Source organism: Rhea pennata, unplaced genomic scaffold (genome assembly GCF_028389875.1).
Source record: "Rhea pennata isolate bPtePen1 unplaced genomic scaffold, bPtePen1.pri scaffold_151, whole genome shotgun sequence".
Taxonomy (NCBI): domain Eukaryota; kingdom Metazoa; phylum Chordata; class Aves; order Rheiformes; family Rheidae; genus Rhea; species Rhea pennata.
In genome coordinates, this window is record NW_026907625.1 from 1 (window position 1) to 23,714 (window position 23,714).

Here is a 23,714-nt window from a genome sequence, read left to right on the forward strand (position 1 = left end):
GCCCCCAGTTTCCCCCCGCGCCCCCGCGCTCACCGCGCGGCCCCCCAGTGCCCCCCAGTTTCCCCCCAGTGCCCCCAGTTTCCCCCCCGCGCCCCCGCGCTCACCGCGCGGCCCCCCAGTGCCCCCCAGTTTCCCCCCAGTGCCCCCAGTTTCCCCCCCGCGCTCACCGCGCGGCCCCTCGCTGAAGTGCAGCAGGTAGAGGCTGCAGTAAAACCCCTCGTTGCCGGCGCAGAGCAGGAACAGGACGGTCTGGGGGGGGGCGGGGGGGCGGGGGTCACCCCAGCTGCCCCCTGGGGCCCCCAAACCCCCCCGGGACCCCCAAATACCCCATAGAGGCCCCAGCCACCCCCTGGGACCCCCAAATACCCCCGGGGACCCCCAAATACCCCATAGAGGCCCCAGCCACCCCCTGGGGCCCCCCAAACCCCCCGGGACCCCCAAATACCCCCCAGGACCCCCAAATACCCCCTAGAGCCCCCAGCCACCCCCTGAGGCCCCCAAATACCCCCCAGGACCCCCAAATACCCCCTAGAGCCCCCAGCCACCCCCTGGGACCCCAAACACCCCCCTGTGGCCCCCAAATACCCCATAGAGCCCCCAGCCACCCCCTGGGGCCCCAAATACCCCCCAGGACCCCCAAATACCCCCTAGAGCCCCCAGCCACCCCCTGGGGCCCCCAAACCCCCCCCTGGGACCCCCAAATACCCCCCAGGACCCCCAAATACCCCCTAGAGCCCCCAGCCACCCCCTGGGACCCCAAACACCCCCCTGTGGCCCCCAAATACCCCCTAGAGCCCCCAGCCACCCCCTGGGACTCCCAAATACCCCCCAGGACCCCAAATACCCCCTAGAGCCCCCAGCCACCCCTGGGGCCCCCAACCCCCCCCCTGGGACCCCCAAATACCCCCCAGGACCCCCAAATACCCCCTAGAGCCCCCAGCCACCCCCTGGGGCCCCCAACCCCCCCCCTGGGACCCTCAAATACCCCCCAGGACCCCCAAATACCCCCCGGGACCCCCCAATACCTCCTAGAGCCCCCCAGCCGCCCCCTGGGACCCCAAATACCCCCCGGGACCCCCAAATACCCACCATAGAGGCCCCAGCCACCCCCTGGGGCCCCCAAATACCCCCCCGGGACCCCCAAATACCCCCCCAGGACCCCCAGATACCCCACAGGCCCCACCCCCCCCGGTGCACCCTGGGCCCCCACAGGCCCCGCCCCTCCGCAGGCCCAACCCCCCCCACAGGCCCCACCCCCCCACCCCGGTGCACCCTGGTCCCGCACAGGCCCCGCCCCCTGCAGGTCCCCGCCCCCACAGGCCCCACCCCCCCCGCCCTGGTGCGCCCCGCCCCCCCCCCCGCAGGCCCCGCCCCCCGCCCCGGTGCACCCTGCTGCCCCACAGGCCCTGCCCTGCCTGCAGGCCCCGCCCCCCCCGCAGGCCCCGCCCCCCACACCCCGGTGCACTCTGGTCCCCCACAGGCAGTGCACGCTGAGCCCCCAGAGGCCCCGCCCCCCGCAGGCCCCGCCCCTCCGCAGACCCCACCCCCGCAGGCCCCACCCCCTCCGCATGCCCCGCCCCCCGCAGGCCCCGCCCCCTCCGCAGACCCCACCCCCGCAGGCCCCGCCCCCTCCGCAGGCCCCACCCCCGCAGGCCCCGCCCCCTCCGCAGGCCCCGCCCCCTCCGCAGACCCCACCCCCACAGGCCCTGCCCCCCGCAGGCCCCGCCCCCTCCGCAGACCCCACCCCCGCAGGCCCCGCCCCCCCGCAGGCCCCGCCCCCCGCGCACCCACCCGCGAGCCGTAGTAGAGCCGCAGCAGGCGGCTGCCGCCGGCCTCGACGCTCTTGTGGCTCTCGCGGCCGCTCAGCACCGTGCTGGGGGGGGGGGGGGCGGAGAACACGCGTGGGTCAGCCCCACGGCCGGGGGGCGGGGCCAGCCGGAGCCCCGCCCCGCCCCCCGCCCCCCCAACCTGTGCAGGTGCAGCCAGTGGCTGGCGACGTCGAGGGCGGCGGCGAGCTGGAGCAGGGGGGCGGCGGGCGGGTAGAGCAGGGCGAGGCGGAGCAGGAGCCCCACGGAGGCGCAGCGGTCCGTGAGCATGTCGAGCAGCGCCCCGAAGCGGGTCCCTGCGTGTGGGGCACGGCGGGACCCCCCCTCAAACCCAGCCCCACAGCCTGGAGGGGGCGGGGCCACCCAGGGACACGCCCCCTCCTGCCACGCGGGGCGGGGCCGCAGCCCCACGGCGGGGCGGCGCTGCGTGAGCGTGTCGAGCAGCGCCCCGAAGCGGGGTCCCTGCGTGTGGGGCACGGCGGGACCCCCCTCAAACCCAGCCCCACAGCCTGGAGGGGGCGGGGCCACCCAGGGACACGCCCCCTCCTGCCACGCGGGGCGGGGCCGCAGCCCCACGGCGGGGCGGCGCTGCGTGAGCGTGTCGAGCAGCGCCCCGAAGCGGGTCCCTGCGTGTGGGGCACGGCGGGACCCCCCTCAAACCCAGCCCCACAGCCTGGAGGGGGCGGGGCCACCCAGGGACACGCCCCCTCCTGCCACGCGGGGCGGGGCCGCAGCCCCACGGCGGGACGGCGCTGCGTGAGCGTGTCGAGCAGCGCCCCGAAGCGGGTCCCTGCGTGTGGGGCACGGCGGGACCCCCCTCAAACCCAGCCCCACAGCCTGGAGGGGGCGGGGCCACCGCGGGACACGCCCCCTCCTGCCACGCGGGGCGGGGCCGCAGCCCCACGGCGGGGCGGCGCTGCGTGAGCGTGTCGAGCAGCGCCCCGAAGCGGGTCCCTGCGTGTGGGGCACGGCGGGACCCCCCTCAAACCCAGCCCCACAGCCTGGAGGGGGCGGGGCCACCGCGGGACACGCCCCCTCCTGCCACGCGGGGCGGGGCCGCAGCCCCACGGCGGGGCGGCGCTGCGTGAGCGTGTCGAGCAGCGCCCCGAAGCGGGTCCCTGCGTGTGGGGCACGGCGGGACCCCCCTCAAACCCAGCCCCCCACAGCCTGGAGGGGGCGGGGCCACCGAGGGACACGCCCCCTCCCGCCGGGCGGGGCGGGGCCGCAGCCCCACGGCGGGACGGCGCTGCGTGAGCGTGTCGAGCAGCGCCCCGAAGCGGGTCCCTGCGTGTGGGGCACGGCGGGACCCCCCTCAAACCCAGCCCCACAGCCTGGAGGGGGCGGGGCCACCCAGGGACACGCCCCCTCCTGCCACGCGGGGCGGGGCCGCAGCCCCACGGCGGGGCGGCGCTGCGTGAGCGTGTCGAGCAGCGCCCCGAAGCGGGTCCCTGCGTGTGGGGCACGGCGGGACCCCCCTCAAACCCAGCCCCACAGCCTGGAGGGGGCGGGGGCCACCGCGGGACACGCCCCCTCCTGCCACGCGGGGCGGGGCCGCAGCCCCACGGCGGGGCGGCGCTGCGTGAGCGTGTCGAGCAGCGCCCCGAAGCGGGTCCCTGCGTGTGGGGCACGGCGGGACCCCCCTCAAACCCAGCCCCACAGCCTGGAGGGGGCGGGGCCACCGCGGGACACGCCCCCTCCTGCCACGCGGGGCGGGGCCGCAGCCCCACGGCGGGGCGGCGCTGCGTGAGCGTGTCGAGCAGCGCCCCGAAGCGGTCCCTGCGGGGGGCGGGGACCCCTCAAAACCCAGCCCCCCACAGCCTGGAGGGGGCGGGGGCCACCACGGGACACGCCCCCTCCTGCCACGCGGGGCGGGGCCGCAGCCCCACGGCGGGGCGGCGCTGCGTGAGCGTGTCGAGCAGCGCCCCGAAGCGGGTCCCTGCGTGTGGGGCACGGCGGGACCCCCCTCAAACCCAGCCCCACAGCCTGGAGGGGGCGGGGCCACCCAGGGACACGCCCCCCGCCTCCACCACCCGTTTCCGGCGGCGGGCCCCCTGCCTCAGCCCCAGGCCCGCCCCCAGGCCCCGCCCTCGAAGAGAAAGCTCCGCCTCTCTAGCACAAGCCACGCCCCCCACCAAGCATAACTCCTCCCAAAGGAAGTCACCCCAGCCCCGCCCCTCAGCCCCCGCCCCCTGGCTCAGGCCCCGCCCCCGGGCCCAGGCCCCACCCCCTGCTCCCAGACCCCGCCCCCCGGGCTCAGGCCCCGCCCCCCCCCGGGTTCAGGCCCCACCCCCCCGGGCTCAGGCCCCACCCCCCCAATGCCCGCACCCTGCCCCCCTGGGCCCAGCGCCCCCCCCGCTCCCAGGCCCCGCCCCCCGGGCTCAGGCCCCGCCCCCCGGGCCAGACCCCGCCCCCCCAGGGCCCGCCCCCTGCTCCCAGGTCCCGCCCCCCCGGGCTCAGGCCCCGCCCCCCCGGGCTCAGGCCCCATTCCCCGACCCAGCCCCTGCCCCCCCAGGGCTCAGGCCCCAGCCCCGGGCTCAGGCCCCGCCCCCCCGGGCTCAGGCCCCGCCCCCCCGGGCCGAGGCCCCGCCCCCCCGGGCCGAGGCCCCGCCCACCCTGGTCCAGCAGCCGGGCCAGGTGCCCGTCGACGGCGTCCAGGAGCCCCGCGAGGACGTAGCAGGCGGCCGCCGGCCCCGGCTTGCCGCCCCATCAGGCAGAAGGCGGCGGCCACCAGCGCCACCCGCACGTAGCCTGCGGCGGGACGGGGGGGACGGGGGGCACGGGGGGGACGCGCTGACACCCCCCGGCCGCCCCCCGGCCGCCCCCCCCCCCCCGGGGGCACCGGTGCCAGTGCCCCCCGCCCCCGCCTGCCCCCTCCCCCCAGCGCATCCCAGCGCCCGCTGCTGCCCTCCCAGTGCCACCCAGTGCCTCCCAGTGCCCCCCCGTGCACCCCAGCGCCCACTGCTGCCCTCCCAGTGCCCCCCCGTGCACCCCAGCGCCCACTGCTGCCCTCCCAGTGCATCCCAGTGCCCCTCAGCACCCGCTGCTGCCCTCCCAGTGCCACCCAGCACACCCCAGCGCCCACTGCTGCCCTCCCAGTGCATCCCAGTGCCCCTCAGCACCCGCTGCTGCCCTCCCAGTGCCACCCAGCGCATCCCAGCGCCCACTGCTGCCCTCCCAGTGCATCCCAGTGCTCCTCAGCACCCGCTGCTGCCCTCCCAGTGCATCCAGTGCACCCCAGCGCCCACTGCTGCCCTCCCAGTGCATCCCAGTGCTCCTCAGCACCCGCTGCTGCCCTCCCAGTGCATCCCAGTGCACCCCAGCGCCCACTGCTGCCCTCCCAGTGCATCCCAGTGCCCCTCAGCACCCGCTGCTGCCCTCCCAGTGCCACCCAGCGCACCCCAGCGCCCACTGCTGCCCTCCCAGTGCCCCCAGTGCCCCTCAGCGCCCGCTGCTGCCCTCCCAGTGCCACCCAGCGCACCCCAGCGCCCACTGCTGCCCTCCCAGTGCATCCCAGTGCCCCTCAGCACTCGCTGCTGCCCTCCCAGTGCCACCCAGTGCCTCCCAGTGCCCCCCCGTGCACCCCAGCGCCCACTGCTGCCCTCCCAGTGCATCCCAGTGCCCCTCAGCACCCGCTGTTGCCCTCCCAGTGCCACCCAGCGCACCCCAGCGCCCACTGCTGCCCTCCCAGTGCATCCCAGTGCCCCTCAGCACTCGCTGCTACCCTCCCAGTGCCACCCAGTGCCCCTCAGCACCCGCTGCTGCCCTTCCAGTGCCACCCAGCGCATCCCAGTGCCCACTGCTGCCCTCCCAGTGCATCCCAGTGCCCCTCAGCACTCGCTGCTGCCCTCCCAGTGCCACCCAGCGCACCCCAGCGCCCACTGCTGCCCTCCCAGTGCATCCCAGTGCCCCTCAGCACCCGCTGCTGCCCTTCCAGTGCCACCCAGCGCATCCCAGTGCCCACTGCTGCCCTCCCAGTGCATCCCAGTGCCCCTCAGCACTCGCTGCTGCCCTCCCAGTGCCACCCAGCACACCCCAGCGCCCACTGCTGCCCTCCCAGTGCATCCCAGTGCCCCTCAGCACCCGCTGCTGCCCTCCCAGTGCCACCCAGTGCCTCCCAGTGCCCCCCCGTGCACCCCAGCGCCCACTGCTGCCCTCCCAGTGCATCCCAGTGCCCCTCAGCACCCGCTGCTGCCCTCCCAGTGCCACCCAGCGCACTCCAGCGCCCACTGCTGCCCTCCCAGTGCATCCCAGTGCCCCTCAGCACTCGCTGCTGCCCTCCCAGTACCCCCCAGTGCCTCCCAGTGCCCCCCCGTGCACCCCAGCGCCCACTGCTGCCCTCCCAGTGCATCCCAGTGCCCCTCAGCACCTGCTGCTGCCCAGTGCCCCTCAGCACCTGCTGCTGCCCTCCCAGTGCCACCCAGCGCACCCCAGCGCCCACTGCTGCCCTCCCAGTGCATCCCAGTGCCCCTCAGCACTCGCTGCTAGCCCTCCCAGTGCCCCCCAGTGCCCCTCAGCACCCGCTGCTGCCCTTCCAGTGCCCACCCAGCGCAATCCCAGTGCCCACTGCTGCCCTCCCAGTGCATCCCAGTGCCCCTCAGCACTCGCTGCTGCCCTCCCAGTGCCACCCAGCGCACCCCAGCGCCCACTGCTGCCCTCCCAGTGCATCCCAGTGCCCCTCAGCACCCGCTGCTGCCCTCCCAGTGCCACCAGTGCCTCCCAGTGCCCCCCCGTGCACCCCAGCGCCCACTGCTGCCCTCCCAGGTGCATCCCAGTGCCCCTCAGCACCCGCTGCTGCCCTTCCAGTGCCACCCAGCGCACCCCAGCGCCCACTGCTGCCCTCCCAGTGCATCCCAGTGCCCCTCAGCACCCGCTGCTGCCCTCCCAGTGCCACCCAGCGCACCCCAGCGCCCACTGCTGCCCTCCCAGTGCATCCCAGTGCCCCTCAGCACCCGCTGTTGCCCTCCCAGTGCCACCCAGCGCATCCCAGCGCCCACTGCTGCCCTCCCAGTGCCACCCAGTGCATCCCAGTTCCCCCCCATGCACCCCAGCGCCCACTGGCTGCCCCCCAGTGCCGCCCAGTGACATCCCAGTAACCCCCCAGTGCATCCCAGCGCCCACAGTTGCCCTCCCAGTGCCACCCAGTGCACCCCCAGTGCATCCCAGCACCCACTGCTGCCCTCCCAGTGCCACCCAGTGCCCCCCCGTGCATCCCAGCACCTACTGCTGCCCTCCACTGCCGCCCAGTGCATCCTACTGCCACCCCAGTGCATTCCAGTACCCACTGCTCCCCTACCAGTACCACCAGTACTCTCCAGTGCATCCCAGCGTCCACTGCTACCCTCCCAGTACCCCAAGTGCATCCCAGTACCCCGCCCGGCACCCCGCAGCACCCCGCTGCTGCCTTTTCAGCTTTCCCTATCACTCCCGCAGCGCACCCCAGTGCCACCCAGTACATCCCAGTACCCCCCAGTGCATCCCAGCGCCACCTCCCCGCAACCCCCGGGGCTCGCCGCCGCCCTCCCTGCTCCCCCCCCCCCAGGCCCCGGCGCTCACCGATGATGTTGGGCACGAACAGGAAGATGTTCTCGCCCCCCGCCATGACGCCCCCCTCCCCCCGCGCCCGCCCGCGCCGCGCACCGGCCCCGCCGCCGCGGCCCCTTTAAGAGCCGCCGTCCCGCGTCCCGGGGAAGGGGCGGGCCGGGCGGTACCAAGCGGCGCGGAGAGGGAGGGGGGGGTAGGGGGGGAAGCGCCGCGGAGGAGCGCGGGGGCCTCGAGCAGGGGGCGGGGCTCTTGGAGGGGGCGGGCTTGGTCGGCTCAACGGTGCGGCGGGTAACCCCGCCCCACCCGCTTACGACAGCGAGCGGGAGGGGAGGGGAGCGACCCCGGCAAATCCCCCCCCCCCCGCGGCGCAGTTGGTAGGGCCCGGCCTCCCCTCATGGTCCCGCGCATGCGCTCCGGGCACTCCGCGCATGCGCGCAGGCGCAGCGAGGTGCGGAGGACCGCGGGGCGGAGCGGCGCCGGCCGCGGCGCTTCCGGGAGCGGCCGCGTGACGCGCGGCAGCCAATCAGGGCGCCGCCGCAGCCGCAGCGAGGTGCCGGCGGACCGCGGCGCAGAGCGGCGCCGGCCGCGGCGCTTCCGGGAGCGGCCGCGTGACGCGCGGCAGCCAATCAGGGCGCCGCCGCAGCCGCAGCGAGGTGCCGGAGGACCGCGGCGCAGAGCGGCGCCGGCCGCGGCGCTTCCGGGAGCGGCCGCGTGACGCGCGGCGCCAATCAGGGCGCGGCGGGCGGGCTCCCGTCCAAACCCTCCCTCCCAGCGGGCCGCTTCCCGGCAGCCCCAGCGGCAGGCGCGGCCGCCCTCCCGGCATGCCCCACGGCAGCCATGGCGGCGCTCCCATAACCCCCCACGGCAGGCCTAGCGAGCCGCGTCCCCCCTCCCCCAATGACTCGTTAATGATTAATAATTAACGTTAATAACTAATCGGCCGCGCAGCAGGGGCCCCGGCGTCCGGGGCGCGTGACAAAGGGGCGGAGCCCGTTCCGTTCTCCTCGTTATTATTGTCGTTAACGGTCGCCCCCCCCCACCCCACCGCCGCCCCGCCAGTAGAAAACGAAACAAAAACAACAAAAATAAGAAACAAAAAAAAAAAGTCCGTTTCGGGGGGGCCCCTTTGGCACCTGGCGGGGGGCAGGGCGGGGAGGGTTTCAAGGCCCCCCCCCCGCTGAAGACGGAGGGGGAGGTTTCAAGCCCCCCCCAGCACACAAAGCCCCTCTGGGGGGCGGTTTTGAGGCCGCCCAATCCAGCCTCCTGGGGGGCGGTTTCGAGGTGCCCTCTCCAAGCGCCGCCCCCCCCCCCCCCTTGGAGGGGCAGTTTCAAGGGCGCCCGCTGCAAACCCGCATGGGTGGTTTCGAGGGCACCCGCTCCAACTCGCCACTGGTGGAGCAGTCTCGAGGGTGCCCCATCGAATGCTGGGGGTGGGGGCAGTTTTGAGGGCACCTTCTCCAAACCCCCAGGGGTGGTTTCAAGGGTGCCCTCTCCAAACCCTTAAGGGCAGTTTCAAGGGTGCCCTCTCCAAGCGGCCACAGGCGGTCTCGAGGGCACCCATGGAATACTAGGGAGGTGGTTTCAAGGGCGCCCTTTGCAACCCCCCCCCCGCCATGGGCTGTCTCGAGGGCGCCCCATCGAACACCAGTGGGGCGGTTTCGAGGGTGCCCTCTCCAATCCCCCAGCCCCTCAGTGTGTGTGTGTTTGGGGGGTGGGGGGGAGGGAAGAGAGGCGGTTTCGAGGGTGCCCCCGCTCTGCCCCCTACCCCGTCCGCTCCGTGCTGCGGGGCGGCCGTGGGGCAGGAGGCGCGTGCGTGGGTGGGGGAGGGGTATTTACATGGGGGAGGGGGAGGGAACGGGGTGGGGGAGCCCCAGTCCCAAGCCGCGCCCCCCCCCCCCCAACCGCCGCCATGCACACGCGGAGGTGGTGGTGGGGGAGGGCAGGCTTGCTCATATCGGGGGGGGGGGGGGGTGGGCCCAGGCGTCCGGGCGGGGAGGGGAGCCAGAGTGGGGTGGGTGGGATAGGGGGACACCCCCCCGCCCCCCCCCCCCTGCCTGCCCCACTCAGGAGTAGGAGTAGTGGGAGCCGTTGAGGACGTGGGGGCCGCCCCCAGCCCCCCCCCCGCCCCCGCCGCCGCCGCCGCCGCGCCGCCCGCCCCGGCGCCGCGCCGCAGCGGCTGGGGGCTGTTTCGAGGCGCCCCGGCGGTTTGGGGGGGGGCGGCGGGGGGGGCGGCGGCGGGTGCAGCCAGGCGGTGGGGGGCGGCGGCGGCGGCGGCGGGGGGCTGGCGGGGGCGGAGGGGGGGGGCGGCTGGCGCCAGGCCGGCGGGGCGGCGGCGGCGGCGGCGAGCGGGCCGTGGCTCCAGTGGGAGCCGCTGCGCGGGACGGGCCGCGAGGGCCAGGCCGGGCCCGGCGGGGCGCCGCGCGCCTGGCTCGGCGCCTCGGCCGCCGCGGCGCCCAGCGCCATGTTGCTGAAGCCCAGGCGCATGCTCTCCGAGTCGAAGGCCTCGATCTCGCGCGCCTGCCGCTCCAGCAGGCCCCGGATGCGCTCCGAGCGCTCCGTCTGCAGCGCCAGCATCTCCTCCTCGATCTGCGGGGGGGGGGGGGGGGGGGGGGGGGGGCGGGGAGGGGGTTGGGGGGGGCGGCACCGCCCGCCACCTCCCGTCCCGCCCCGTCCCGCCCCGCCCCGCCCCGTCCCGCCCCGTCCCGTCACTCCCGCCCGCGGCGGGGCGCCCCGAAACCGGCGCTCAAATGGGGTGGGGCGCCTAGAAACCGCCGCTCGGTTGTGGTGGCGGGCGCCCGGAAACCAACGCTCGGGTGTGGTGGGGCGCCTAGAAACCGACGCTCAGTTGTGGTGGGGCGCCTAGAAACCGCCACTCGGTTGTGGTGGGGCGCCCGGAAACCGCCGCTCGGTTGTGGTGGGGCGCCTGGAAACCGCCACTCGGGTGTGGTGGGGGCGCCCGGAAACCGACGCTCGGGTGTGGTGGGGCGCCCGGAAACCGACGCTCAGTTTTGGTGGGGCGCCAGAAACCAGCGCTCAAATGGGGTGGAGCGCTAGAAACCGACGCTCAGTTGTGGTGGGGCGCCCAGAAAACCAACGCTCGGGTGTGGTGGGGCGCCCAGAAACCGCCACTCGGGTGTGGTGGGGCGCCCGGAAACCAACGCTCGGGTGTGGTGGGGCCGCCCGGAAAACGACGCTCAGTTTTGGTGGGGCGCCCAGAAACCAGCGCTCAATGGGGTGGGGCGCCTAGAAACCGACGCTCAGTTGTGGTGGGGCGCCCGGAAACCAACGCTCGGGTGTGGTGGGGCGCCTAGAAAACCGCCGCTCGGTTGTGGTGGGGCGCCTGGAAACTGCCACTCGGTTGTGGTGGGGCGCCCAGAAACCGACGCTCAGTTTTGGTGGGGCGCCCGGAAACTGACACTCAAATGGGGTGGGGCGCCCGGAAACTGCCACTCAGTTTTGGTGGGGCGCCTGGAAACTGACACTCGGTTGTGGTCGGACGCCTGGAAACCGACGCTCAGTTTTGGTGGGGCGCCTGGAAACTGACACTCAAATGGGGGTGGGGCGCCCAGAAATCGCTGCTCGAATGGGGTGGGGCACCCGGAAACCGCCACTTGGTTGTGGTGGGGGTGCCTGAACTGACACTCAAATGTGGTGGGGTGCCCAGAAACCGATGTTCGGTTGTGGTGGGGCACCTGGAAACCGACGCTCGGTTGTGGCGGGGCACCACAAAACCGCCGCTCGGATGTGGTGGGGCGCCACGAAACCGCTGCTCGGACACGGTGGGGCACTGCGAGACCACCATTATTGTCAAGGAAGAGCCCAAAACCACAAAGATCCTCAAGGGGGAGCCCTGAAACCGCCACAATTGTCAAGGGAGAGCCTCGAAACTGCCACGATCCTCAAGGGGGAGCACCGAAACCGCCACGATTGCCAAGGGAGAGCCCCGAAACCACAAAGATCCTCAGGGGGAGCCCTGAAACTGCCACACTGCTCAAGGGGGAGCCCAAAACCGCCACGATCCTCACGGGGGAGCCCCAAAACCGCCACACTGATCAAGGGGGAGCACCGAAACCACCACGATCCTCAAGGGAGAGCCCAAAAACCGCCCACGCTGAACAAGGGGGAGCCCGAAACTGCCACGATCCTCAAGGGGGAGCCCCAAAACTGCCACAGTCCTCAAGGGGGAGCCACAAAACTGCCATGCTGCTCAAGGGGGAGCCCGAAACCACAAAGATCCTCAAGGGGAAGCCCCAAAACCGCCACAGTCCTCAAGGTGGAGCCCAAAACCGCCATGCTGCTCAAGGGGGAGCCCCAAAACTGCCACAATCCTCAAGGGGGAGCCCCGAAACTGCCCTGCTGCTCAAGGGGGAGCCCGAAACTGCCACGATCCTCAAGGGGGAGCCCAAAACTGCCACAGTCCTCAAGGGGGAGCCACAAAACTGCCATGCTGCTCAAGGGGGAGCCCGAAACCACAAAGATCCTCAAGGGGAGCCCCAAAACCACCATGCTGCTCAAGGGGAGCCCCAAAACTGCCACAATCCTCAAGGGGGAGCACCGAAACTGCCCTGCTGCTCAAGGGGGAGCCGAAACTGCCACAATCCTCAAGGGGAGCCCCAAAACCGCCACACTGCTCAAGGGGGAGCCCCGAATCCGCCACGCTCCTCAAGGGGGAAGTCCGAAACCGCCACACCTGCTCAAGGGGAGCCCGAAACTGCCACAATCCTCAAGGGGGAGGCCAAAACCGCCACGCTGCTCAAGGGGGAGCCCCAAAACCACCACAGTCCTCAAGGTGGAGCCCCAAAACCGCCACGCTGCTCAAGGGGAAGCCCCAAAACTGCCACGATCCTCAAGGTGGAGCCCCAAAACCGCCATGCTGCTCAAGGGGGAGCCCCGAAACCGCCCTGCTACTCAAGGGGGAGCCCCGAAACCGCCACGCTGCTCAAGGGGGAGCCCCGAAACCGCCACGCTCCTCAAGGGGGAGCCCTGAAACCGCCACGCTGCTCAAGGGGAGCCCCAAAACTGCCACGATCCTCAAGGTGGAGCCCCAAAACCGCCATGCTGCTCAAGGGGGAGCCCCGAAACCGCCACGCTCCTCAAGGGGGTGGTCCGAAACCGCCACGCTCCTCAAGGGGGAGGTCGAAACCGCCACGCTGCTCAAGGGGGGAGCCCCGCGACCGCCGCCGCCGCCCAGGAGGAGCCCGGCGAGGCCGCCCAGCTCGGCCCGCCGCCGCCCCCCGGCCCCGCCCCGCCCTGCGCCCCGCCCCGCCCCCCGCCCCCCCTCCCCCCCGCGTACCCGCTGCTCGAGCAGGGCGCGGCGGATGGAGACGCGCTGCTCGAGCTCCTTGACCTCGCGCTCGTGCTGGGCCTCCGTGTGCATCTTGATCTTGCTCTGGTAGGCGTTGAGCAGCTCCAGCTCCTGCTGCAGCTGCAGCCGCAGCACCTGGTACTCGGCCTCCTGCGTCTCGTCCAACCGCAGCTGCGGGCACCGGCGCCGCCGGGGGGGGGTCCCCGTGGGTCCCCGGGGTCTCCCCTCGGGGTGTCCCCCCTCGGGGTCTCCCCCTCGGGGTCCGCCCTCGGGGTCCGCCCTCGGGGTCCGCCCTCGGGGTCACCGGCGTCGGCCCCCACAGCCCTGGTGGGTTCCCATCCCTCGTGCCTCTTGGCTCACCGGGCCTGGCGTCCCCGTGGGTCGCCGTGGGCTCCCCGCGGCCGCGTCCCCACCTCCAGCCCCGTTGGGTCCCCACTGGGTCACCGTTGGGTTCTCTGAGGCCCCATCCCTGCTCCCCCACAGCCGTGGGTCACCGTGTCCCCACTGGGTCACCCTTGGGTTCTCTGAGGCCCCATCCCTGCTCCCCCATGGCTGTGGGTCACCGTGTCCCCATTGGGTCACCGCTGGGTTCTCTGAGGCCCCATCCTGCTCCCCCACAGCCGTGGGTCACCGTGTCCCCACTGGGTCACCATTGGGTTCTCTGAGGCCCCATCCCCGGTCCCCCTACATCCATGGGTCCCCATGTCCCCACTAGGTCATCATTGGGTCCCTGTATCCCCACCCCTGGTCCCCCCATGACCATGGGTCACCGTGTCTCCATCCCTGGTCCCCCATGGCTGTGGGTCACCGTGTCCCCACTGGGTCACCTTTGGGTTCTCTGAGGCCCCATCCCCGGTCCCCCCACATCCATGGGTCCCCGTGTCCCCACTGGGTCACCATTGGGTTCTCTGAGGTCCCATCCCGGTCCCCCACATCCATGGGTCCCGTGTCCCCACTGGGTCACCTTGGGTTCTCTGAGGTCCCATCCCCGGTCCCCCACATCCATGGGTCCCCGTGTCCCCACTGGGTCACCATTGGGTTCTCTGAGGTCCCATCCCCGGTCCCCCACATCCATGGGTCCCCGTGTCCCCACTGGGTCACCATTGGGTTCTCTGAGGTCCCATCCCGGTCCCCCACATCCATGGGTCCCCGTGTCCCCACTGGGTCACCATTGGGTTCTCTGAGGTCCCATCCCCGGTCCCCCACATCCATGGGTCCCCGTGTCCCCACTGGGTCACCATTGGGTTCTCTGAGGTCCCATCCCGGTCCCCCACATCCATGGGTCCCCATGTCCCCACTGGGTCACCATTGGTTCTCTGAGGCCCCATCCCTGCTCCCCCACAGCCGTGGTCCCCGTGTCCCCACTGGGTCACCATTGGGTTCTCTGAGGTCCCATCCCCGGTCCCCCACATCCATGGGTCCCCGTGTCCCCACTGGGTCACCATTGGGTTCTCTGAGGTCCCATCCCCGGTCCCCCACATCCATGGGTCCCCGTGTCCCCACTGGGTCACCATTGGGTTCTCTGAGGTCCCATCCCGGTCCCCCACATCCATGGGTCCCCATGTCCCCACTGGGTCACCATTGGGTTCTCTGAGGTCCCATCCCGGTCCCCCACATCCATGGGTCCCCATGTCCCCACTGGGTCACCATTGGGTTCTCTGAGGCCCCATCCCTGCTCCCCCACAGTCGTGGGTCACCGTGTCCCCACTGGGTCACATTGGGTTCTCTGAGGTCCCATCCCCGGTCCCCCACATCCATGGGTCCCCGTGTCCCCACTGGGTCACCCTTGGTTCTCTGAGGCCCCATCCCCGGTCCCCCACATCCATGGGTCCCCCGTGTCCCCACTAGGTCATCATTGGGTCCCTGTATCCCAACCCCTGGTCCCCCCATGACCATGGGTCACCATGTCTCCATCCCTGGTCCCCCATGGCTGTGGGTCACTGCGTCTCCATCCCTCATCTCCCACGGCCATAGGTCACCGTGTCCCCATTGGGTCACCGTTGGGTTCTCTGAGTCCCCATCCCTGCTCCCCCATGGCTGTGGGTCACGTGTCCCCACTGGGTCACCGCTGGGTTCTCTGAGGCCCCATCCCTGCTCCCCCATGGCTGTGGGTCCACCGTGTTTCCATCCCTCATCTCCCATGGCTGTGGGTCACCGTGTCCCCATCCCTGCTCCCCCATGGCTGTGGGTCACCGTGTCCCATCCCTGGTCCCCCATGGCTGTGGGTCACTGCGTCTCCATCCCTCATCTCCACGGCCATAGGTCACCGTGTCCCCATTGGGTCACCGTTGGGTTCTCTGAGGCCCCATCTCTGCTCCCCCATGGCCATGGGTCACCGTGTCCCCATCCCTGGTCCCCCATGGCTGTGGGTCACCGTGTCTCCATCCCTCATCTCCCATGGCTGTGGGTCTCCGTGTCCCCACTGGGTCACCGCTGGGTTCTCTGAGGCCCCATCCCTGCTCCCCCACGGCCGTGGGTCACCGTGTCCCCACTGGGTCACCATTGGGTCCTGTATCCCCACCCCTGGTCCCCCACGGCCGTGGGTCCCCGTGTCTCCATCCTTGTCTCCCACATCCATGGGTCCCCGTGTCCCCACTGGGTCACCGTCGGGTCCCTGTATCCCCACCCCTGCTGGGTCCCCACATCTCTGGTGGGGCCCTGTGACGATGTCCCCAGGCCCATGACATCTCCACATCCCCACACTGGGTCCCCGTGGGGGTCTCCCCGGTCCACCAGCCCCCTGCGTGTCCTGCTGTGTCCCCATGGCGGGGGGGGGGGAGGGTCCCCACATCCCTGTTCCCAGTCCTGCCACATCTCCCCGTCCCTGGTAGATCTTCAGGAGGTTCCTAAGTCCCTGTTGGGCCCCCACGTGCCCCATCACGTCCCACGGAGGTCTCCCACGCCCATTGGTCCCGGCATGCCCCATCACATCCCCACGTGCCCCATCACGTCCCCACGGAGGTCTCCCCACGCCATTGAGTCCTGGCGCGTCCCATCAAAGTCCCCGTGGAGGTCTCCCATAACCGTTGGGTCCCAGCACGCCCCATCACGACCCCACGTGCCCCATCGCATCCTCATGTGCCCCATCACGTCCCCACGGAGGTCTCCCCACGCCATTGAGTCCTGGCGCGTCCCATCACGTCCCGTGGAGGTCTCCCCATAACCGTTGGGTCCCAGCACGCCCCATCACGACCCCACGTGCCCCATCACATCCTCATGTGCCCCATCACGTCCCCACGGAGGTCTCCCCACGCCCATTGGCTCCCCACGTGCCCCATCAACGTCCCCTTGGAGGTCTTCTCATGCCCGTTGGGTCCTGAAGCGCCCCATCACGTCCCCACGCGTCCCATCAACATCCCCATGGAGGTCTCCCCACACCCATTGGCTCCCACGTACCCCATCACATCCCCGTGGAGATCTCCCATGCCGTTGGGTCCCCACGTGCCCCATCACGTCCCACGGAGGTCTCCCCACGCCCGTCGGGTCCCCGGCACGCGCCACCACCGTCCCCACGTGCCCCATCACGTCCCCACGGAGGTCTCCCCACGCCCGTCGGGTCCCCGGCACGCGCCACCACCGTCCCTACACGCCCCATCACGTCCCCACGGAGGTCTCCCCACGCCCGTCGGGTCCCCGGCACGCGCCACCACCGTCCCTACACGCCCCATCACGTCCCCACCCCATGCCCGTCGGGTCCCGGCACGCCCCACCACTGTCCCTACGCGCCCCATCACGTCCCCTACGGAGGTCTCCCCACGCCCGTCGGGTCCCGGCACACCCCACCACTGTCCCCACGTGCCCCATCACGTCCCCACGGAGATCTCCCCACGCCCATTCGGGTCCCGGCACGCCCCACCACTGTCCCCACGTGCCCCATCACGTCCCCACGGAGGTCTCCCCACTGCCCATCGGGTCCCCGGCACACCCCACCACTGTCCCCACGTGCCCCATCACGTCCCCACGGAGGTCTCCCCCACGCCCGTCGGGTCCCGGCACGCCCCACCACCGTCCCCACGTGCCCCATCACGTCCCCACGGAGGTCTCCCCACGCCCGTCGGGTCCCGGCACGCCCCACCACCGTCCCTACGCGCCCCATCACGTCCCCACGGAGGTCTCCCCACGCCCGTCGGGTCCCGGCACGCCCCACCACCGTCCCCACGTGCCCCATCACGTCCCCACGGAGGTCTCCCCACGCCCGTCGGGTCCCAGCACGCCCCACCACCGTCCCCACGTGCCCCATCACGTCCCCACGGAGGTCTCCCCACGCCCGTCGGGTCCCGGCACGCCCCACCACCGTCCCTACGCGCCCCATCACGTCCCCACGGAGGTCTCCCCACGCCCGTGGGGTCCCGGCACGCCCCACCACCGTCCCTACGCGCCCCATCACGTCCCCACGGAGGTCTCCCCACGCCCGTCGGGTCCCCGGCACGCGCCACCACCGTCCCTACACGCCCCATCACGTCCCCACGGAGGTCTCCCCACGCCCGTCGGGTCCCCGGCACGCCCCACCACCGTCCCTACACGCCCCATCACGTCCCCCCGTGCCCCATCGCATCCCCACGGAGATCTCCCCACGCCCATCGGGTCCCCGGCACGCCCCACCACCGTCCCCACGTGCCCCATCACGTCCCCACGGAGGTCTCCCCACGCCCGTCGGGTCCCGGCACGCCCCACCACCGTCCCTACACGCCCCATCACGTCCCCACGGAGGTCTCCCCACGCCCGTCGGGTCCCGGCACGCCCCACCACCGTCCCTACGCGCCCCATCACGTCCCCACGGAGGTCTCCCCACGCCCGTCGGGTCCCGGCACGCCCCACCACCGTCCCCACGTGCCCCATCACATCCCCACGGAGATCTCCCCACGCCCGTCGGGTCCCGGCACGCCCCACCACCGTCCCTACGCGCCCCATCACGTCCCCACGGAGGTCTCCCCACGCCCGTCGGGTCCCGGCACGCCCCACCACCGTCCCTACACGCCCCATCACGTCCCCACGGAGGTCTCCCCACGCCCGTCGGGTCCCGGCACGCCCCACCACCGTCCTTACACGCCCCATCACGTCCCCACGGAGGTCTCCCCACGCCCGTCGGGTCCCCGGCACGCCCCACCACCGTCCCTACACGCCCCACCACCGTCCCCACGTGCCCCATCACATCCCCACGGAGATCTCCCCACGCCCGTCGGGTCCCAGCACGCCCCACCACCGTCCCTACACGCCCCATCACGTCCCCACGGAGGTCTCCCCACGCCCGTCGGGTCCCGGCACGCCCCACCACCGTCCCTACGCGCCCCATCACGTCCCCACGGAGGTCTCCCCACGCCCGTCGGGTCCCGGCACGCCCCACCACCGTCCTTACACGCCCCATCACGTCCCCACGGAGGTCTCCCCACGCCCGTCGGGTCCCGGCACGCCCCACCACCGTCCCCACGTGCCCCATCACGTCCCCACGGAGGTCTCCCCACGCCCGTCGGGTCCCCGGCACGCCCCACCACCGTCCCTACGCGCCCCATCACGTCCCCACGGAGGTCTCCCCACGCCCATCAGGTCCCCACGTGCCCCATCACGTCCCCATGGAGATCTCCCCATGCCCGTTGGGTCCTGGCGCGCCCCATCACATCCCCACGTGCCCCATCACATCCCCACGTGCCCCATCACGTCCCCACGGAGGTCTCCCCACGCCTGTCAGGTCCCAGCACGCCCCACCACCGTCCCTACACGCCCCATCACGTCCCCCCGTGCCCCATCACATCCCCACGGAGATCTCCCCACGCCCATCGGGTCCCCGGCACGCCCCACCACCGTCCCTACACGCCCCATCACGTCCCCACGGAGGTCTCCCCACGCCCGTCGGGTCCCGGCATGCCCCACCACCGTCCCTACGTGCCCCATCACATCCCCACGGAGATCTCCCCACGCCCGTCGGGTCCCGGCACGCCCCACCACCGTCCCTACACGCCCCATCACGTCCCCCCGTGCCCCATCACATCCCCACGGAGATCTCCCCACGCCCATCGGGTCCCCGGCACGCCCCACCACCGTCCCCGCACCCGTTCCACCGCGCCGCCGCCGCCGGAGGTCCCGGCGCAGGAGACGGACGGGCAACCGGGTTTGGGCGGGCAGGGGAGGAGGAGGAGGAGGGAGGAGGGAGGACGAAGGCGAGGAGCCGCGCGCCCGAGGAGGACGTACGGCCTGGGTGGAGAGCATCTCGTTGATGCTGTGGTCGTACTGCTCGGCGAGGGCGGCCAGCTTGCGGGTCTGCTCGTCCTTGAGGCGCTTCAGGAGGGCCTTGTGCTCGCTCTTGGCCGTGCTCTCGAGCAGGTGGGCGCGCAGGGCCTTGTACTGCCGCGTCTGGATCTTGCACGTGTCCTGGAACTGCTTCTTGATCTGCAGCTCCTTGGACTGCGCCGCGAGAGAAGGGGCCGTTAGCACCCCCCCCCCCCCCCCCGCCCCGTTCCCACCACCCTCGAGCCCATCGACCTTCTCCCGGAAGGGCCCAGGCGTCCGGGGAGCGGCGGGGAAGCGGGCGGCGGCGGACGCCGGGGCGGGATGAGCCCGGCTCTCGCCCCGCCGCCCGGCTCCCACCTTTTCCTCCCCCCCCCCCCCAACCCACACCCCCTCCAAAAGCAAATAAAAACCCAGAAGAACTGAAAGTGGCTTTTTTTTAAATAGATATATTTAAAAAAAAAAAAAAAAAAAAGGAAAAAAAAAAAATTGGGGAGGGAAAAACAAAGGTGGGAAATAAAAAGAACGAAAAAAAACGCGGGGGGGGGGGGGAAACAAATAAACAAATAGAAAAAAAAACCAACGGAAACCGAAGCCCCCCGGACCAAATCCCCCCCCCCAATAAATAGGAGCAGCAGGGACCCCAGGGAGGGGATGTGGGTCCCAGGGGGGGAGCTGGGACCCCAAAGTGTGGGTGGGGAGGGGATTCGGACCCCAAAGGGGGGATCTCCAGCCCCATAGCAGCCCCACAGCTCCATGGGGGGGGGGGATCCTCAGCCCAATGGGGGGGGGGGACCTGTGACCCCATAGAGGGGCTCTGCAGCCCCATAGTGGGGGGATCCCTACCCCATAGGGGGGAACTATGACCCCAAAGCAGCCCCACAGCCCCAAAGGGGGGACTCGGAGCCCCATGGGGGGGATCTGCAGCCCCATGGGGGGGATCCTCAGCCCCATGGGGGGGGATCCTCAGCCCCATAGGGGAGCTGCAGCCCCATCGGGGGGGAGGGGATCCCGTACCCCAAAGTGGGGTTCACAACCCCACAGTTGGGGGGGGGGGGCTCTGCAGCCCCATAGGGGGGACCTCAGCCCCACAGGGGGGCACCTTTGACCCCAAGAGCTGGAGCCTCGGCCCCATAGGGAGCTCTGCAGCCCCATGGGGGGATCCCGACCCCATGGGGCGGGGGGAATCTCTGCCCCATAGGAGGGCTCTGCAGCACCATAGGAGGATCCTGACCCCGTATGGGGGCTCTGCAGCCCCATAGGAGGGATCCCAGCCCCACAGGAGGGAACCGTTGCCCCCAAGGGCAGGATCCTCAGCCCCATAAAGAGCTCTGCAGCCCCATAGGGGGGCTCCCGACCCCATAGGGGAGGATCTCTGCCCCACGGGGGGGCCTGCAGCCCCATAGAGGAGCTCTGCAGTCTCAGAAGGCCGATCCTGGCCCCATAGGGGAGCTCTGCAGCCCCAGGGGGGCAGATCCTGACCCCATAGGGCAGGATCTCTGCCCTATGGGGAGCTCTGCAGCTCCATAGGGCAGATCCCACCCCATAGGGCAACTCTGCAGCCCCATAGAGGGAATCCTGACCCCATAACGGGGTCTGCAGCCCCATTGGGGGGGGGGGGGGAGGATTCCAGCCCCATAGGGAGGCTCTGCAGTCCCATAGCAGAGGATCTCTGCCCCATGGGGGGGGGGGATCCCGACCCCATAGCCGGAGGATCTCTACCCTATGGGGGGGCTCTGCAGCCCCATAGGAGACCTCTTGACCCCATTGGGGGGGGGGATGCTGACGCCAAAGCAGAGCATCTCTGCCCTATGGGGGGCTCTGCAGCCCCATAGGAGACCTCCTGACCCCATTGGGGGGGGGATGCTGACGCCAAAGCAGAGCATCTCTGCCCTATGGGGGGCTCTGCAGCCCCATAGGGGAGGATCTCTGCCCCATGGGGGGCTCTGCAGCCCCATGGGGGGAGACTCTCGACGCCAAAGCAGAGGATCTCTGCCCTATGGGCGGCTATGCAGCCCCATAGAGAGCTTCCCGACCCCATGCGGGGGGATCCAGACCCCATAGCAGAAGGTCTCTGCCCCATGGGGGGAGGCTCCCGACGTCAAAGCAGGGGATCTCTGCCCTATGGGGGGCTCTGCAGCCCCATAGGGGAGGATCTCTGCCCCACGGGGGGCTCTGCAGCCCCATGAGGCGGGAGGCTCCCGACGCCAAAGCAGGGGATCTCTGCTCTGTGTGGGGCTCTGCAGCCCCATAGGGGAGGATCTCTGCCCTATGGGCGCCTCTGCAGCCCCATAGGGGAGGATCTCTGCCCTATGGGCGCCTCTGCAGCCCCATAGGGAGCCTGCCAACGCCATAGCGCAGGATCTCTGCCCCAGAGCAAGGCGTGTGTGTGTGTGGGGGGGAAACTCCCCAGCCCCCAGGGAGAAGCCGTAGTGTGGCCCGCGACGGGGTGGGGGTGGGCGGCTGGGGGGCCGGGGTCACCTCCACGGGCGCCGGGGGGCCGGGCCGGGCGCCCGGGGGGCCGGCGGCAGCGGCGGCGGCAGCGGCGGGGGGCCGGGCAGGCCCGGGGGCCGGCGTGGGGCCGGGCGGGGGATGCGGCTGGGCCGTTCCTGGCGCAGGAGGCGCAGGCGGCGGAGGCAGCGCAGGGCGGCGGGCGGCAGCCGGGCGGCCAAGCGGCGCCCGAGGGCCAGGAGCCGGCGGTCGAGGGCGGCCGCCGGCGAGGCCAAGCGGGCGAGCTGCCTCCGCCACCACGAGCAGCGGCGGCTCGGCTCGGCTCGGCGCCGGCGGCACGGCACGGGCAAACGGGAGCGGAAACCTCCCTTGTGCGTCTTGGGGAAGAGGCGGAAGAGGCGGCGTTCGGAAACGACGCCGAGGCGGTGCAAAGCGCCGAAAGCCGGCCGCGGCAAACGCAGCAGCGCCCGCAACCACAGCCGGCCCGCCCGGCGCGCCGGCCCCGCGCCGCCGCCGCTGCCGCCAGCCGCAGCCCGGGCCGCGGCGCCCAGGCCGTAGAGCGGCACGAAAAGCCACGGCCGCGCCAGCAAGTGGGCGGCGAGCAGCAAGGCCGGGAGGCAGAGGCGTCCGCGGCGGGCTCCGGCCGCCGCCGCCGCCAGCAGCAGCAGCAGCGCCGTGGGCGCGCCGCCGGCGAGGAAGGCGGCCGAGACGGCGGCGGCGGCGGCCACGGCCGCGGCTCGCCCGCTTTGGGCGCAGAGAGCGGCGAGGAGGAGGAGGAGGAGGAGGGCGGTGGGGAGGCCGGGGCGGGCGGCGAGCAGGAGCGCCAGGGCGGCGCAGAGGGCGCGGGGCAGGAGCAGCGCGCCGGCGCCGGCACCTACTCGGAGGCTCTTGGGTTGCTGGCGGACCTCGGCGGCGTGTTTCTGGCGCAGCTCCTGCTCGCGGCGCTTGTTGTACTCGCGCTGGTTGCAGAGCTCGGTGTGGTGCTGCAGGCGGGTGAGGTCGGCGCGCGTGCGCTGCACCGCCGCCAGCTGCCGGCCCTCCAGCTCCTGCGTGGACTCGTGCTGCCGCAGCAGCATCGCGCACTCCAGGTCCTTCTGCGTCTGCTTCTTGTTCAGCTCCTGCGCGGCGCGGCGCGGCGCGGCTCGGCACGGCTCGGCACGGCACGGCACGCGTGGGGGGCCCCACAGTGCCTGGGACCCCCCCTATGGCTGCCCCATAGCACCCGGGATGGCCCTGCTGCCTCCCGCCTCTGCTCCGTAGCGCCCGGGACCCCCCCTGCGGCCTCCCAGCTCTGCCCCATAGCGCCCGGGACACCCCCTACGGCTGCCCCATAGCACCCGGGATGGCCCTGCTGCCTCCCACCTCTGCTCCGTAGCGCCCGGGACCCCCCTACAGCCTCCTGGCTCTGCCCCATAGCGCCCGGGACCCCCCTACGGCTGCCCCATAGCGCCCGGGACCCCCCCTACGGCCTCCCAGCTCTGCCCCATAGCGCCCGGGACACCCCCTATGGCTGCCCCATAGCACCCGGGATGGCCCTGCTGCCTCCCGCCTCTGCTCCGTAGCGCCCGGGACCCCCCTACAGCCTCCTGGCTCTGCCCCATAGCGCCCGGGACCCCCCTACGGCTGCCCCATAGCGCCCGGGACCCCCCCTGCGGCCTCCCAGCTCTGCCCCATAGCGCCCGGGACACCCCCTATGGCTGCCCCATAGCACCCGGGATGGCCCTGCTGCCTCCCGCCTCTGCTCCGTAGCACCCAGAACCTCCCCTACAGCCTCCTGGCTCTGCCCCATAGCGCCCGGGACCCCCCTACGGCTGCCCCATAGCACCCGGGACCCCCCCTGCAGCCTCCCAGCTCTGCCCCATAGCGCCCGGGACACCCCCTATGGCTGCCCCATAGCACCCGGGATGGCCCTGCTGCCTCCCGCCTCTGCTCCGTAGCACCCAGAACCTCCCTACAGCCTCCTGGCTCTGCCCCATAGCGCCCAGGACCCCCCTATGGCTGCCCCATAGCGCCCGGGACCCCCCTACGGCTGCCCCATAGCGCCCGGGACCCCCCCAGCCCCGCCAGAGCCCTTTCCCACAGCCCCCAGGCCCCCCGGGTCCCTGCTCAGCCCTGCCCCACAGCCCCAGGGACCCCCCCCAGCCCCGCCAGAGCCCTTTCCCACAGCCCCCAGGCCCCCCAGGTCCCTGCTCAGCCCTGCCCCACAGCCCCAGGGACCCCCCCCAGCCCCCAGGCCCCCCGGGTCCCTGCTCAGCCCTGCCCCACAGCCCCAGGGACCCCCCCCAGCCCCCCCAGAGCCCTTTCCCACAGCCCCCAGGCCCCCCGGGTCCCTGCTCAGCCCTGCCCCACAGCCCCAGGGACCCCCCCCC

General features: G+C 72.3%; 2 protein-coding genes across 2 annotated transcripts in view; both read right to left on the reverse strand.

The window, feature by feature from the left end:
* Window positions 1-167: 167 nt before the first annotated feature.
* Window positions 168-7,513, reverse strand: CDIPT (CDP-diacylglycerol--inositol 3-phosphatidyltransferase; the record flags this gene model as incomplete). The annotated part of the gene is given in 6 exon segments (XM_062600902.1): window positions 168-249; window positions 1,792-1,873; window positions 1,969-2,122; window positions 4,439-4,529; window positions 4,531-4,574; window positions 7,380-7,513. Coding segments are annotated over 6 exon segments (499 nt in total), but the record flags the coding sequence as incomplete, so codon positions are not given.
* A 1,182-nt stretch (window positions 7,514-8,695) lies between these two features.
* Window positions 8,696-23,714, reverse strand: part of TAOK2 (TAO kinase 2) — a 29,898-nt gene continuing 14,879 nt past the window's right edge. The window contains exons 16-20 of the mRNA XM_062600903.1: window positions 22,224-22,463; window positions 18,859-19,071; window positions 12,661-12,843; window positions 9,654-9,953; window positions 8,696-8,791 (exon numbers count right to left, since the gene is read on the reverse strand). Of these exons, the coding sequence (XP_062456887.1) occupies window positions 8,696-8,791; window positions 9,654-9,953; window positions 12,661-12,843; window positions 18,859-19,071; window positions 22,224-22,463 (1,032 nt within the window). The remainder of the gene's footprint in view (window positions 8,792-9,653; window positions 9,954-12,660; window positions 12,844-18,858; window positions 19,072-22,223; window positions 22,464-23,714) is intronic.